Here is a 13,307-nt window from a genome sequence, read left to right as displayed (position 1 = left end):
ATTTTTGTAAAAACAATAATAAAAAAAATATAATAAAAACGATATATTTCTGGTGTTGCACAAATGTCATAGGCACCAAAAGCCCATATGCATAATTGTGGACCACAGCTCTAGATCAGAATAAGGAATAAAAAAAAAAAAAATTAGAACAAATACACAATGTATTGAAACAAAATCCTTCAATGTGCTTTGTGCTACTAACCAGGCCAATCTTTATCCCCTCCATCATTAGCTTCAGGATGTTTTTCTGAAAGCATCTCATATTGGCCAGAGGGAAAGGGCCAGGTATCGCTTCTGATACCTGTTCACCAGGTGAGGGTGTGGTCACCATGTGATCAGGGGTCTCCAGAAAGTTTAAGAGGTCAAGAAAGTCCTTACTGTTGTCTAGAAAATAATGAGGCATGCATAAAAAAACATTTAAACTTCAAACTTACTTCAAACAGTGGAAGACTTGTGTAGACTATATTCATTAACTTTCAGCTGAAAATTTCAAGTTTCTTCATATTCCCACACATACCTGGATTTTAGATATTTTTTAGGTTTTTAGATTAGTGCCCCACCGATGGGAGGGGCAGTAGTAGGGGTTCGGTGCATTGTGGATTGGGCAGTGTCCGAAGGCGTGGGCCTTGGCATTCTGATCCTTGGTTGCTGAAACTAGCTTTTGGAACTTGGAACTTTACCTCACTGGCGGGGAAGGAGCCTGAGTTGGTGCGTGAGGTTGAGAGATACCGGCTAGATATAGTCGGGCCCACCTCAACAAACAGCTTGGGCTCTGGGTCCAATCTCCTTGAGAGGGGCTGGACTTTATTCTTTTCTGGAGTTGCCAGAGTTGCATAAGCACTCAGTTGTCTGTGCTTATGCACCGAACAGCAGTTCAGAGTACCCAGCGTTCCTAGAGTCCTTGGGAGGGGTGCTTGAAAGTGCTCATCCTGGAGACTCGATTGTCCTACTGGGGGACTTCAACGCTCACGTGGGCAACACGACGACAGTAAGACCTGGAGGGGTGTGATTGGGAGGAATTGCCTCTCTGATCTGAACCCGAGTGGTGTTCAGTTTTTGGACTTCTGTGCAAACCACAGTTTGTCCATAATGAACACCATGTTTGAACACAAGGTTGTCCATAAGTGCACATGGCACCAGGACACCCTAGGCCGCAGTTCAATGATTGACTTTGCAGTCATGTCATCGGATTGCGGACATGTGTTTTGGACACTCGGGTAAAGAGAGGAGCTGAGCTGTCAGCTGATCACCACCTGGTGGTGAGTTGGATCAGGTGGTGGGGGAAGATGCCGGTCAGACCAGGCAAACCCAAACGTATAGTGAGGGTTTGCTGGGCACGTCAGGCAGAAGAACCTGTCAGATTGATCTTCAACTCTCACCTCCGTCAGAACTTTGACCAGATATCGGGGGAGGTGGGGGACATTGACTCAGAATGGGCCATGTTCTGCTCCTCCATTGTTGAAGTGGCTGACTGTTGCTGTGGCCGCAAGGTAGTTGGTGCCTGTCGGGGCGGTAATCCTCGAACCCGGTGGTGGACACCCCAGGTGAGAGATGCCGTCAAGCTGAAGAAGGAGTCCTACCGGGCATGGTTGGCCTGTAGGACACCAGAGGCAGCTGGCAGGTATTGACAGGCCAAGCGATCTGCGGCTTCAGTCGTTGCCAAGGCAAAAACCCGGGTGTGGGAAGAGTTCGGTGAGGCCTTGGAAAGTGACTAAGTCGGCTCCGAAAAGATTCTGGCAAACCGTCAGGCGACTCAGAAGGGGAAAGCAGTGTGCCACTAGCACTGTATATAGTCGAGATGGTGTGCTGCTGACTTCGACTGAAGACGTCATTGGGCGGTGGAAGGAATACTTTGAGGACCTTCTCAATCCCACCAACACGTTCTCCAGTGAGGAGGCAGAGTCTGGGGACACGGGAATAGGCTTGTCCATTACTGAGGCCGAAGTCGCTAAGGTTGTTAAAAAGCTCCTTGGCGGCAGGGCTCCAGGGGTGGATGAGATCCGTCCCGAGTTCCTCAAGGCTCTGGATGTTGTGGGGCTGTCTTGGCTGACACGCCTTTTCAACATTATGTGGACATCGGGGGTGGTGCCACTGGATTGGCAGACTGGGGTGGTGGTGCCTCTTTTTAAAAAGGGGGACCGGAGGGTGTGTTCCAACTACAGGGGAATCACACTCCTCAGCCTCCCTGGTAAGGTCTATGCAGGGGTACTGGAGAAGACAGTCCGGCTTATAGTCAAACCTTGGATTCAGGAGGAGCAGTGCGGGTTCCGCCCTGGTCGTGGAACACTGGACCAACTCTTTACCCTCTCTAGGAGGGTTCTGGAGGGTTCATGGGAGTTTGCCCAACCAGTCCACATGTGCTTTGTGGATTTGGAGAAGGCATTCGACTGTGTTCCCTGGGGTATTCTGTGGGAGGTGCTTTGAGGGTACGGGGTACATGGCTCTTTGCTACGAGCCATTCAGGCCCTGTACAAACAAAGCAGGAGTTTGGTTCACATGGCCGGCAGTAAGTCAGACTTGTTCCCAGTGAGAGTTGGACTCTGTCAGGGCTGCCCTTTGTCACCGATTCTATTCTTAATATTTTTGGATAGAATTTCTAGGCGCAGTCAGGGGATGGAGGGTGTCCGGTTTGGTGACCTCAAGGTCACATCGCTGCTGTTTGCAGATGATGTGGTCCTACTGGGGACATCAGGCCGTGAACTTCAGCTTTCGCTGGATCGGTTTGCAGCCGAGTGTGAAGCGGCTGGGATGAAGATCAGTACCTCCAAATCCTTGGCCATAGTTCTCAGGTGGGAAAGGGTGGAGAGCCCTCTCTGGATCGGGGATAAGCTCTTGCCTCAAGTGGATGAGTTTAAGTATCTCGGGGTCTTGTTCACAAGTGATGGTACAAGGGAGCGGGAGATTGACAGGCAGATTGGTGCTGGGTCAGCAGTGATGCGGGCTCTTTACCGGTCTGTTGTGGTAAAGAAAGAGCTGAGCCATAAGGCAAGGCTCTCGATTTACTGGTCGAACTATGTTCCCACCCTAACCTATGGTCATGAGCTCTGGGTAATGACCGAAAGAACGAGATCGCGAATACAAGTGGCCAAAATGAGTTTCCTCCGCAGGGTGTCTGGACTCTCCCTTAGAGATAGGGTGAGAAGTCCAGTCATCCGGGAGGGACTCTGAGTAGAGCCGCTGCTTCTCCACGTCGAGAGTAGCCAGTTGAGGTGGTTCGGGCATCTTGTTAGGATGCCTCCTGGACGCCTCCCTTGGGAGGTGTCACAGGCAAGTCCACATGGGAGGAGACCCCGGGGAAGACCCAGGTCACGCTGGCATGACTATATCGCCCAGCTGGCCTGGGAGCGCCTCGGAATCCCCCCTAGAGAGCTAGTGGAAGTGGCTGGGGAAAGAGAGGTCTGGGCCTCATTGCTTAGGATGCTGCCCCTGCGACCCGAACCCCGGAGAAGCGGAAGATGATTGATGGATGGATGGATGAGATTAGTGTTTCCATTTTCATCTACATACAGCAATGCCAAAGAAGTATACACAATATATTCATATTCATGCCATGTCATACCAGTATTCAACTTTGTACTGGTATACTTCCCATGTGTAAGATATACTAAGTGGTAAGAAACACAGTAATGCAAACTGCATATATATTTGTAGATTTACCATAGTATATGATTCTGTTGACGGCCAGCACCACAAGCCTTTGCAGTCTCTGGATGAATTCGGTCTCACTGGCTCTGATGGGGTTTTCCTGGCTCATCCGCCGCTGCATCATCTGAGTGAGCTCATCACTGGCTACTGAGCGCATCCGCATCAGCAAAGAATCCGACTGAGCTAAGGAAAGCCGGCGTTGGCCTGGGATATACACACAAGCAAAAAATTTAAGTACCACAAATGCTGAACTGATGAAATTTTGACAGTAATTAGCAAAGGCTAAGGATTCTCATTTTTCAAGCATCCCGTGGAATACTTAAGAAATCCAAATAAACTGGATTTATTTATGATTTCAATCCTATAAAAGTAGAAGACAACTACTGATGTATAATAAAAAAATTATGTCTGTAAATGGTACTGCAGGATAGCCAATATCTTAAACAAATTCATTATTCAAATACTGCCAGCTAACAGCTAACAGCTAAGTATTTGATTGTCCTTGCACACCCTTATAGCAATTACTCAAACATGCATCAAAATTATCAACATTAAATAAAAAAAAGTTTCAAACTGAGTAAATTGCGATTCAGCAGTCACACACTGAGGCACAAGTAATCTCCTCATATACTGGACAAAGTAAAAGCAATCATGCAGTTATATAGTGCGTCAGTTAGTCCACTGCACACAGAGCCAGTATTGTGAGAGTGGATGATTGTGTCCCATACGGTAGAGCAGGGCTGGAGTGCTACCTGTGTCAGAGGAAGGAACATATGAACAGGATCCAGTGGGGGAAGGGAGGGGGGTATCCTGGGACAGGAAGCTGAATGCAGGGGGCAAGGGAATCTGGCCATAAGAACAGTAGTGATGGCGGGAAAGGCGGGGGATTATAGAGTCTTTCAGGCCCACTATACCTTGGGGGCAGGTTTAAAGAAAGAAAGAAAGAAAGAAAAAAAACCCAAAAAAAAACAGACACACAGACCAGAACAGCAATTTAAGTACCCAAACAGAACTAAAATTACATGTGATCATCAATTCCTGACTTAATCTCCAATATTTTTTTAAAAATCAGGATAGACTTAAATTAATCAAGGTAGTACATCCACAACTATAAAAAATAGTGGGTCAGCCAATGTGTAATCTCAACCTGCACTCTAATCCCATAAACTCTTCTTTTCCTCAATAAACTGAAAGGAACATTGAAACAACAACAACAGCAAGACACTGCTCGTCATCCATGGTGTGAAACCAACTACACTGCTCATGAAATATGGTTTTCTTTCCACTTTTCGGTAATGCAATCTTAGTTTTGACTGGTGCATAAAAATTAAATACAATTTCTGGGAGTTGACTGAACTGTGTGAGCTGCAGCTGTCCTTAGAGAGAGGAATGAACCTCTGAATTATCTACTGGCATCAGATCTACACAATACACATGAATGGCATGTTCATTATTCAAAACGGCTAATTTCACAGAAATGTGAAAAGTTTGCATGAAAGAAATTTGGCTCATAAAGCCATGCTTTTACATAGCAATCTCATGGCTTAATCAGACATGACCTACAACCCATTACAGTCATTGAGGTCATAGATACCTCATTGTTATAGCAGTGTTAGAGTGCAACTGTTCAACGCTGAACTTTTGATTTTAAGATCCAATATTATTAGACATGGTGCACAAAAGTGCATCTAAATGGATGTGCGGAAAGCCTATGAGAACGTAACTGACAAAATATCAATAATGGGCTGTCCATCTCTTCAGGCAGAGTGTCTGAGGTTGAGACTAGTAAACTAGGCAAATATTATTCCAGCATCAGCTGTAACTAGCTAAATCTGAAACATTATTATATGGCTTGTACTGACCTGCAATGCTTTTGCGCTTCTGATGCAGAGTATGATGTGGTGAAGCAGGGATGTGAATACTGGTGCTCATCTTCTGAGGGTCCTGATGAGCTGTTGTCATGATGAAGTCAATAGCTGACTGGAGGACACGGAACTGCAGGGACATTGCCAATTCTAATTGGCAGAAGGAAGTGTAGTCACCTATCTTTATTTCTGGCATACAGCAGTTTATATGTTTGATAATGAAAAGGAAGGTTACTGATGTCTGCATTATTTACCTTGAGTGCGGTGTACTTTGCTGCTCTGCATGAAGCCCAGCAAGGTGATAAGATCCTCAATGATGCGGAAGTACTGGGAGCCAGAGGAACTGCAGGCATGGATCGTCACCACCACCAGTAGTTGTTGGATGTCACAAACCAGCAGCTTGTAGTCATTTGGCGAAATCCTGTATAAAGGAATACAGTTATTCCATTTACTTAGTGACTTACTGACTTATTTACTTATTTATTCATTTATTTATTTGGTTAGCATTATCTTCGTAAGGCAATATGATTATTAGGCTTGCAGGTTTTAAGGAGCCCTTTAACATCCCAACATAGTGAGAAACATAAACTGATATGACCAAACGTTAATTTCTAAAGTTGGTGATCATGTACTTGATCAAACAATTAAAAAGTGTTTAAATATAATGTTTTCACAAACATGTTTCTTCATACTATAAGCATTTCAGTTTTTAAAGAGCTATGATGATTTAAGCATCTCTTAACTAGCAATAACACTTCAAAACCATGATTAGTATATATCTATACAGTTTATTGTACTGTGTACATCACATGTATATGAGAAAAGCAGTATGATGATAGGATAAAAATACTGTACCACATTATTATAAGGAAGAAACAGCAGTATGAGGAAACCAGAGACTCCATATGGTTACTTCTTAATATGTATTGTAAATCATCAAATCTCTAAAGATGTCCATATTAGCTGATCAATTATCAATCCATGAGCTTTCAGTTAGTTCTGTAGAGATGATAATTTAGTTAGCTGGCCACCAAGTTGACTAACTTTGGCAGCTAATTAACTGCTTTCAATTTGAAGAAAGGATGTATTTTTAATTAGTTGGTCAGTTTGCAGTATTACTACTCTTTCAACATGTGCTACTATGATTTCTTACTAAATTGTTTAAAGGGTCTAATATTTATTCAATTTATGGCCAAGCTACTAATCCCTGAGCTAATTGCAGACCTTGGGCACATAAGTAAACTCGGCTCGGCTACATTGAAAATGAGGGTTGCCCTCAATGTACTTCCGAGTCAAAATAAAGGTTGATTGAAGTAAACTATGAATTTAGACTGATTATCTCACATTTATCAGCTGCAGCCTGCTGCATATAGAACCTTATAACACCAACTTAGTGTGCCATTTTTAAGGAGTCTTTAATTTAATTAAAACACAGATTCAACTACTTTTTATGCTTTTTTTTAATCACCACAGCAAAAATAATCATTATTGATAATCAATATCAATATTATATTGTCATATCCCCTTCCCCTAGTTTATTGACTTTACCCATTCTCCAGACCATTGAGGGTGGACAGTGTGTTGATGAGCACATAAAGTAGGCCGTGGTCCAGGAGGATGTCAGCCAGTTTGGGGCAAGCGTTCAAGAGCTGCAGCAGCACACACATGGCATTGTGGATCAATGAGTTCTCATACAGAGAGTTCTCCAGCAACCCCAGCATGGGCACCACAGAGCGCTTCCTAAATGGTGAAATGCTTTCCATGTCCTCCAGGTCAAGACTGGAAGGCAATTGATAGGTGCAAAGAAAGTTTAAATCAGTGAAAATGGAAAGTCTTAGAAAATACAAAAAAAAAATAAAATAAAATACTGAGCATTATTTAAAGTGAGTGTTTAGTGGGCTGAGAAGCTTTAGGTCTAAGTATGACCAATAACGGCAACAAAGTAAGAGTGAATATAAGCGTATGGGTACTCACTCCTCCTCTAGGTTCACAGGCTGACCAAACAGCATCTCCAGACAGCACTCCAACATGCCTTGACTTCCTTGGTGCAGGTACAGCTGGTTGGCCAGTAGAGAAAAGCCATGGTTCCTTAAGAATTTCTCCTTCTGGTCCTTCTGGGCTCGGCTGAAGTATGCATCCAGGAGCTGTGCGTGTTTACGGAGAAGATAAGAAGAAGTGAAAAATGACAGCATTACGTTTACTATCGACACTGCATTTATACTGGCAGAAATCTTCCAATACATCTAATGATGTATTAATTAGATTGCGACAGTTTTTTGTGTTTTTACTAGGAAAATATGAAATTTTTTTCTATATCAAATTTCAAACCATATATATCTGCAAAACTTATTTACAAAAATAACAAACCAACAATAAAAATCTCTCTCAAAAACAGCACAGGAACTGGCAACATTTTTTAAATGTCAGTGCATGAACTAATAACAAATCTTATATCTGCTTTAAGGGGTAAACAACATAAAAAAAACATACACACAAACAAAAAAAAGGAAATACAATCCACTATATCAAAAGAATGTGATAAGATGCTCCACTTGCAGCTAATGTTATGCAAGTACAGTGGATTCAGTATGATACTGTCTGAAATGTACACAGAAATGTATCAGGCTACACGCACTAGTTATTTAGAAGTATATGTTCAAGTAATTTGAGCATGATTAATTAAGTGAAGCGCATCAATTAATTTTTTTATTTTATTTTTTTTTAAATAGCAAGAGAGACAAGGATACAGCGTCACTGATGAGAAGCAGCACACTTGGAGTATCAAAAGCTATTTGACTGCTAAAGGGCACACTCTTTGTGTAGACATTTAGCATGATAAATTTGAGTATTTAAGCATGACAGCTGAATGAAGTACAAGCCAGTTCCCTGATGAGCATTTTGTCTAAAAAGAAAAATTGGATGAGTTTCAGATGATACTTGATCGCTGCCAGTCTAAGGTTAAAAAGGTTCATGACACATAAGTAGAGCAGCAACAAAGCTGGTACATTACAAACTTTCGCATGGGCCAATAAATGAAACAAAAAAATATGCAGTAAGACTGAAACTACTCCAAAACTCACTGTTCACTCATGCAAAAAGAAATGGTAAGGCCTTTGCAGAATGAATTTGAATATCAAATGACTACGAAAAACACACAAACTAGGCAAAACACATAGTATCAGTCCACGCAGTGAAATAAGCTCTGATGTGAAACAGTAAATTCTATAATAAAGTTATATGCATAGGCTGACCATGCTCAGCATGAAGGTACCAATCCTTTATACACCGCTCATCCTCATACAAACTCAATATCACAAGAGAAATTGCTGCCAATCAAGAACATCTGGCTCCTAAATAAGAAAAACAAAATATAGAAAAAAATATTTGCCCCTCACTTGATTTCTTCTTGATAAACCTTCTCTGAGGTCTACCTCTTCTCCTTTTGCCCGGCAGCTCCATCTCCAACATTCTTTGACCAATATAACCACTATTCCTCCTCCACACATGTCCAAACCATCTCAACCTGGCCTCTCTGGCTTTATCTCCAAACTGCTCCACCTTCACTGTCCCTCTGAGCTGCTCATTTCTAATCTTGTTCATGCTTGACACTCCCAACAAAAATCTCAGCATCTTCATCTCCGCCACCTCCAGCTCAGCCTCCTGTCTTTTAGACAGAGCCACAGTCTCCAAACCATACATAATAGCAGGACACACTACTGTCTTGTAAACCTTCCCTTTCACTCTTGCTGCTATCCTTCTGTCACACATCAGCCCTGACTCCACCTACTCCATCCTGCCTGCACCCTCTTCCTCACCTCTTTTTTGCAGTCCATTGCTCTGGATGGTTGACTCAAGATATTTGAAGTCATCCACCTTGCGTCTTGTCTCTACTGACCTTCATTCCTCTTCTCTCCAGTGCAAACCTCCACCTCTCCAGATTCTCTTCCACCTGCTCTCTACTCTCACCACAGATTACAATGTCATCTGCAAACATCATGGTCCATGAAGCCTCCTGCCTGACCTCATCTGTCAACCTGTCCATCACCATTGCAAACAAGAAGGGGCTCAAAGCTGATCGCTGATGTAGTCCTACCTTCACCCTGAAACCATTTGTCACTCCAACTGCACACCTCACTACTGTCTCACTATCCTCATACATGTCCTGCACCACCCTAACATACTTTTCAGCTACACCTGACTTCCTCATACAGTACCGTAGTTCCTCTCTTGGCACCCTATCATATGCCTTCTCTAGATCCACAAAGACACAATGTAGCTCATTCTGACCTTCTCTGTACTTCTCTACCAACACTCTCAACGCAAAAATGGCATCTGTGGTACTCTTTCTGGGCATGAAACTCTTTCCCATACCTTCATGGTGTGGCTCATCAACTTTATACCTCTGTAGTTACTGCAGCTCTGCACATCACCCTTGTTATTAAAAATGGGTACCAGTACACTGCTTCTCCACTCATCAGGCATCTTCTCACTCTCCAGGATTTTGTTAAACAACCTGGTTAAAAAGTCCACTGCCTTCTCTCCTAAACATCTCCATACCTCCACAGGTATGTCACCTGGACCAACTGCCTTTCCATTCTTCATCCTTTTTAAAGCTGCCCTCACTTCCACCTTACTAATTCTCTACACTTCCTGATCGACTGTCTCTCCCCCGTTGTCCTCCTCTCTCTCTCGTTTTCCTCATTCATTAGTTCTTCAAAGTACTCCTTCCATGTACTCAACACTCTGTTTAGTCACTAGTACATTTCCCCCTCTATCCTTTATCAGCCTAACCTGCTGTACATCCTTTCCAGCTCTATCTCTCTGTTTAGTCAAACGATGTAAGTCCTTTACTCCTTCTTTACTGTCCAGCCTCTCATACAGCTCATCATAGTCCTGAGCCTTTGCCTTTGCCACCATTCTTTTCGCTATGCAACTAGCCTCACGGTACTCCTGCCTACTTCCTTCATCTCTCTGGTTATCCCACTTTTTCTTAGCTGCCTTCTTCTTCTGAATACTCTCGTGGACTTCCTCATTCCACCAACAACTTTCCTTCTTTCCTCTGACCAGATGAAACACCCAACACATTTTTGCCAGTTTCTCTCACCACCTTAGCTGTAGTTTCCCCAGTCCTCAGGTAGCTCCTCACTGCCCCCAAGGGCTTGTTGCAATTTTTCCCTGAACTGCCTGCAACCATCCTCCTCCTTCAGCTTCCACCAACTAATCTTTGGCTCTGTCTTCACTCTCTTCCTCTTCTTTGTTTCTAACCTCATTCTACAGAGAACCACCCTATGCTGCCTTGCTACACTTTCCCCTGGTACCACTTTACAATCTCCAATCTCCTTTAGGTGGCATCTCCTGCTAAGGATATAATCCACTCTTGTATGTCACCCTGTGTTCTTCCCTCTTCTGAAAATACGTGTTCACCACATCCATTTCCATTCTCTTTGCAAAATCTACAACCATCTGACCTTCCGCATTTCTGTCTTTCACACCATACATACCCAGCACCTCTTCATCCCCTCATTTCCCTTCACCAACATGTCCATTGAAGTCTGCACCAATCACTCTTTCCACCAATTTCTCCTCTCTAGGGACATCATCTACCACTTCATCCATCTTACTCTAAAATTCCTCTTTCTTCTCTAACTGACAACCAACCTGTGGTGCATATGAACTGACCACATTCAAAATTACACCATCAAACTCCAACTTCAGGCTCATGATCCTGTCTGACACTCTCTTTACATCCAGAACACTTTTCCCAAGCTGTTCCTATCCCTCCTCCATTTCTCTTCCTCTCTACACCATGATAGAACAGTTTGAATCCACCTCCAATGTTCCTGGCCTTGCTTCCTTTCCATCTGGTCTCCTGGACACACAGAATATCTACCTTCCTTCTCTCCATCATGTCTGCAAGCTCTCTGCTTTTACGAGTCATTGTCCCTATGTTCAGAGTCCCTACTCTAACCTCCACACTCCAGCCTTTCCTTCTCTCTCGCTGCCTTCTAACCCGCCTTCGTCCTCTCCTCTTTGATGATCTTCGACCTACAGTAGTCCAATTTCCACCGGCACCCTGCTGGTCAACAGCACCGGAGGCGGTCGTTGTTAACCCGGGCCTCGACCGATCTGGTATGGCAATCATATTTGTGATCCGCATGATAGTTTTATGCCGGATGCCCTTCCTGACGTAACCCTCACCATTTATCCGGGCTTTGGACCGGCACCAGAAGTACACAAAGTACACCCCTAATGGCTGGTTTCTCACTTGATTTCTTCTGTTTTTGCTAATTTGCCACACATTTAAATGTTTCAGAAAATTTATGTAAAAGTATTTTACATCGCTGTGGAGGAACTTTGGCACACTTTGCAGAATTGATTGAATTTGGCTGCAATAGAGGGTATTTGATGACACAACATCGTAATGGGATTTGTCCACTCAAAAAATTTATTTTAATTTCTTTTGAGCTGGTCAGAGGTGAACTTGCATGTCTGCTTTGGATGACTGTCCTTCGACACAACCCAACTGCATTTGAGCTTTAGATCAAAAACTGATGGGCGAACACTGTTCCTCGGGATTTTCTGATAGCAGAATTCATGGTTCTATCAATTATGTCAATTGGTCCTTGCAAAAGAAAAGCAGCCCCAGACTATCACACCACCACCATGTCTGACTATTGGTATGATGTACTTATGGTGGAAGGTGGTGTTAGCTTTATGCCACATGTAACTTGACCCATGTCTTCTACCTTTTGAATCATCAGTCTACAGAATATTATATATATATATATATATATATATATATATATATATATATATATATATATATACATACATACATACACACACACACACACACACACACACACACAGTGCATACTCCTGATCAATGCACAATCCTGGGTTCATGACCAGCCCTTAGGGCCTGTGTAACACAGAGGCCTCAGCTCATTTTTGTGCGTCAATATGGTTAGTTGTAACTTATAGTGACAACGTTATCCAATCAGCAATGTTCTAACACTTATCTGTTGTTTAGGCTCCATGTACCCGGATGTCATAAATGTCCTTGAGGGCCCTTGTCCACCTATAACTCTATTTCATCCAATCCTCTCTATTGTCTTGTCACATAATCACGCAATAGTCATGCCATGTGTGTGTATATACAGTCAGCTATTCTGATCAATAAACGGGAAAAGTCTTCTGAGTACAGACGTAGTCTCTGTGTTCATTTAAGTTTCCCCCAGCCGGCTGGACTCTTAGAAGGACGGAGGGCTTCTGGCCAAGTTCACAGCTTTGGTATTGAGGTCGAACCCTAGAACCTAAAATATCATCAAACGGTCCTAACAGATAATAGCTAATATTATAATAGAGTCCCAGAGATAATAGAGTCCCAGAACCTTAGCAATAGCTTTATGATCCTTTCCAGACTGGTAGATTCCAATAACAATGAGTTTCACATCTGTATTTGAATCTATTTAGAATATGGCTTCATGTGCTGCTCTGAGACTTTCTAGCATGCTTCACATTGCCAGCCAGGCTCTATTTCAGCAATGTTTTGATTTATCAGGTCCAGCAGTAATCATGCTAGGGTGTGTCAAGTAAAAATGAACCCAGTAGTCTACTGAATTTGACTAACTGGTTGGTTTAGTAGCTTTTTCACACAGGACCAGGCAGGACTGACTCGCTATAGTCCTCCATCCATGTTCATAGTAGGTAACTCAATCATTAGAAACGTTAAGCACCGCACAGCCGTAGTTCACTCTATCTCTGGTGCAAAAGTCTCTGAAATTTACACAGAAG

The 13,307-nt window shown here is 43.1% G+C and overlaps 1 protein-coding gene across 5 annotated transcripts in view; it reads right to left on the bottom strand.

Annotated features, from left to right (window-relative positions):
• Positions 1-13,307, bottom strand: part of lyst (lysosomal trafficking regulator) — a 166,916-nt gene that overhangs the window by 33,607 nt on the left and 120,002 nt on the right. For all 5 annotated transcript variants that reach the window (XM_017722809.2, XM_017722807.2, XM_017722808.2 and 2 more), the window contains 6 exons: positions 7,485-7,654; positions 7,059-7,289; positions 5,765-5,931; positions 5,508-5,660; positions 3,658-3,849; positions 203-384 (listed from right to left, as the gene is read on the bottom strand). In XM_017722809.2, coding sequence (XP_017578298.1) covers positions 203-384; positions 3,658-3,849; positions 5,508-5,660; positions 5,765-5,931; positions 7,059-7,289; positions 7,485-7,654 — 1,095 coding nt within the window. The remainder of the gene's footprint in view (positions 1-202; positions 385-3,657; positions 3,850-5,507; positions 5,661-5,764; positions 5,932-7,058; positions 7,290-7,484; positions 7,655-13,307) is intronic.

The sequence above is a fragment of the Pygocentrus nattereri genome, chromosome 5, assembly GCF_015220715.1.
Source record: "Pygocentrus nattereri isolate fPygNat1 chromosome 5, fPygNat1.pri, whole genome shotgun sequence".
Classification (NCBI taxonomy): Eukaryota; Metazoa; Chordata; class Actinopteri; order Characiformes; family Serrasalmidae; genus Pygocentrus; species Pygocentrus nattereri.
This window is presented reverse-complemented; position numbering and strand designations above follow the sequence as displayed.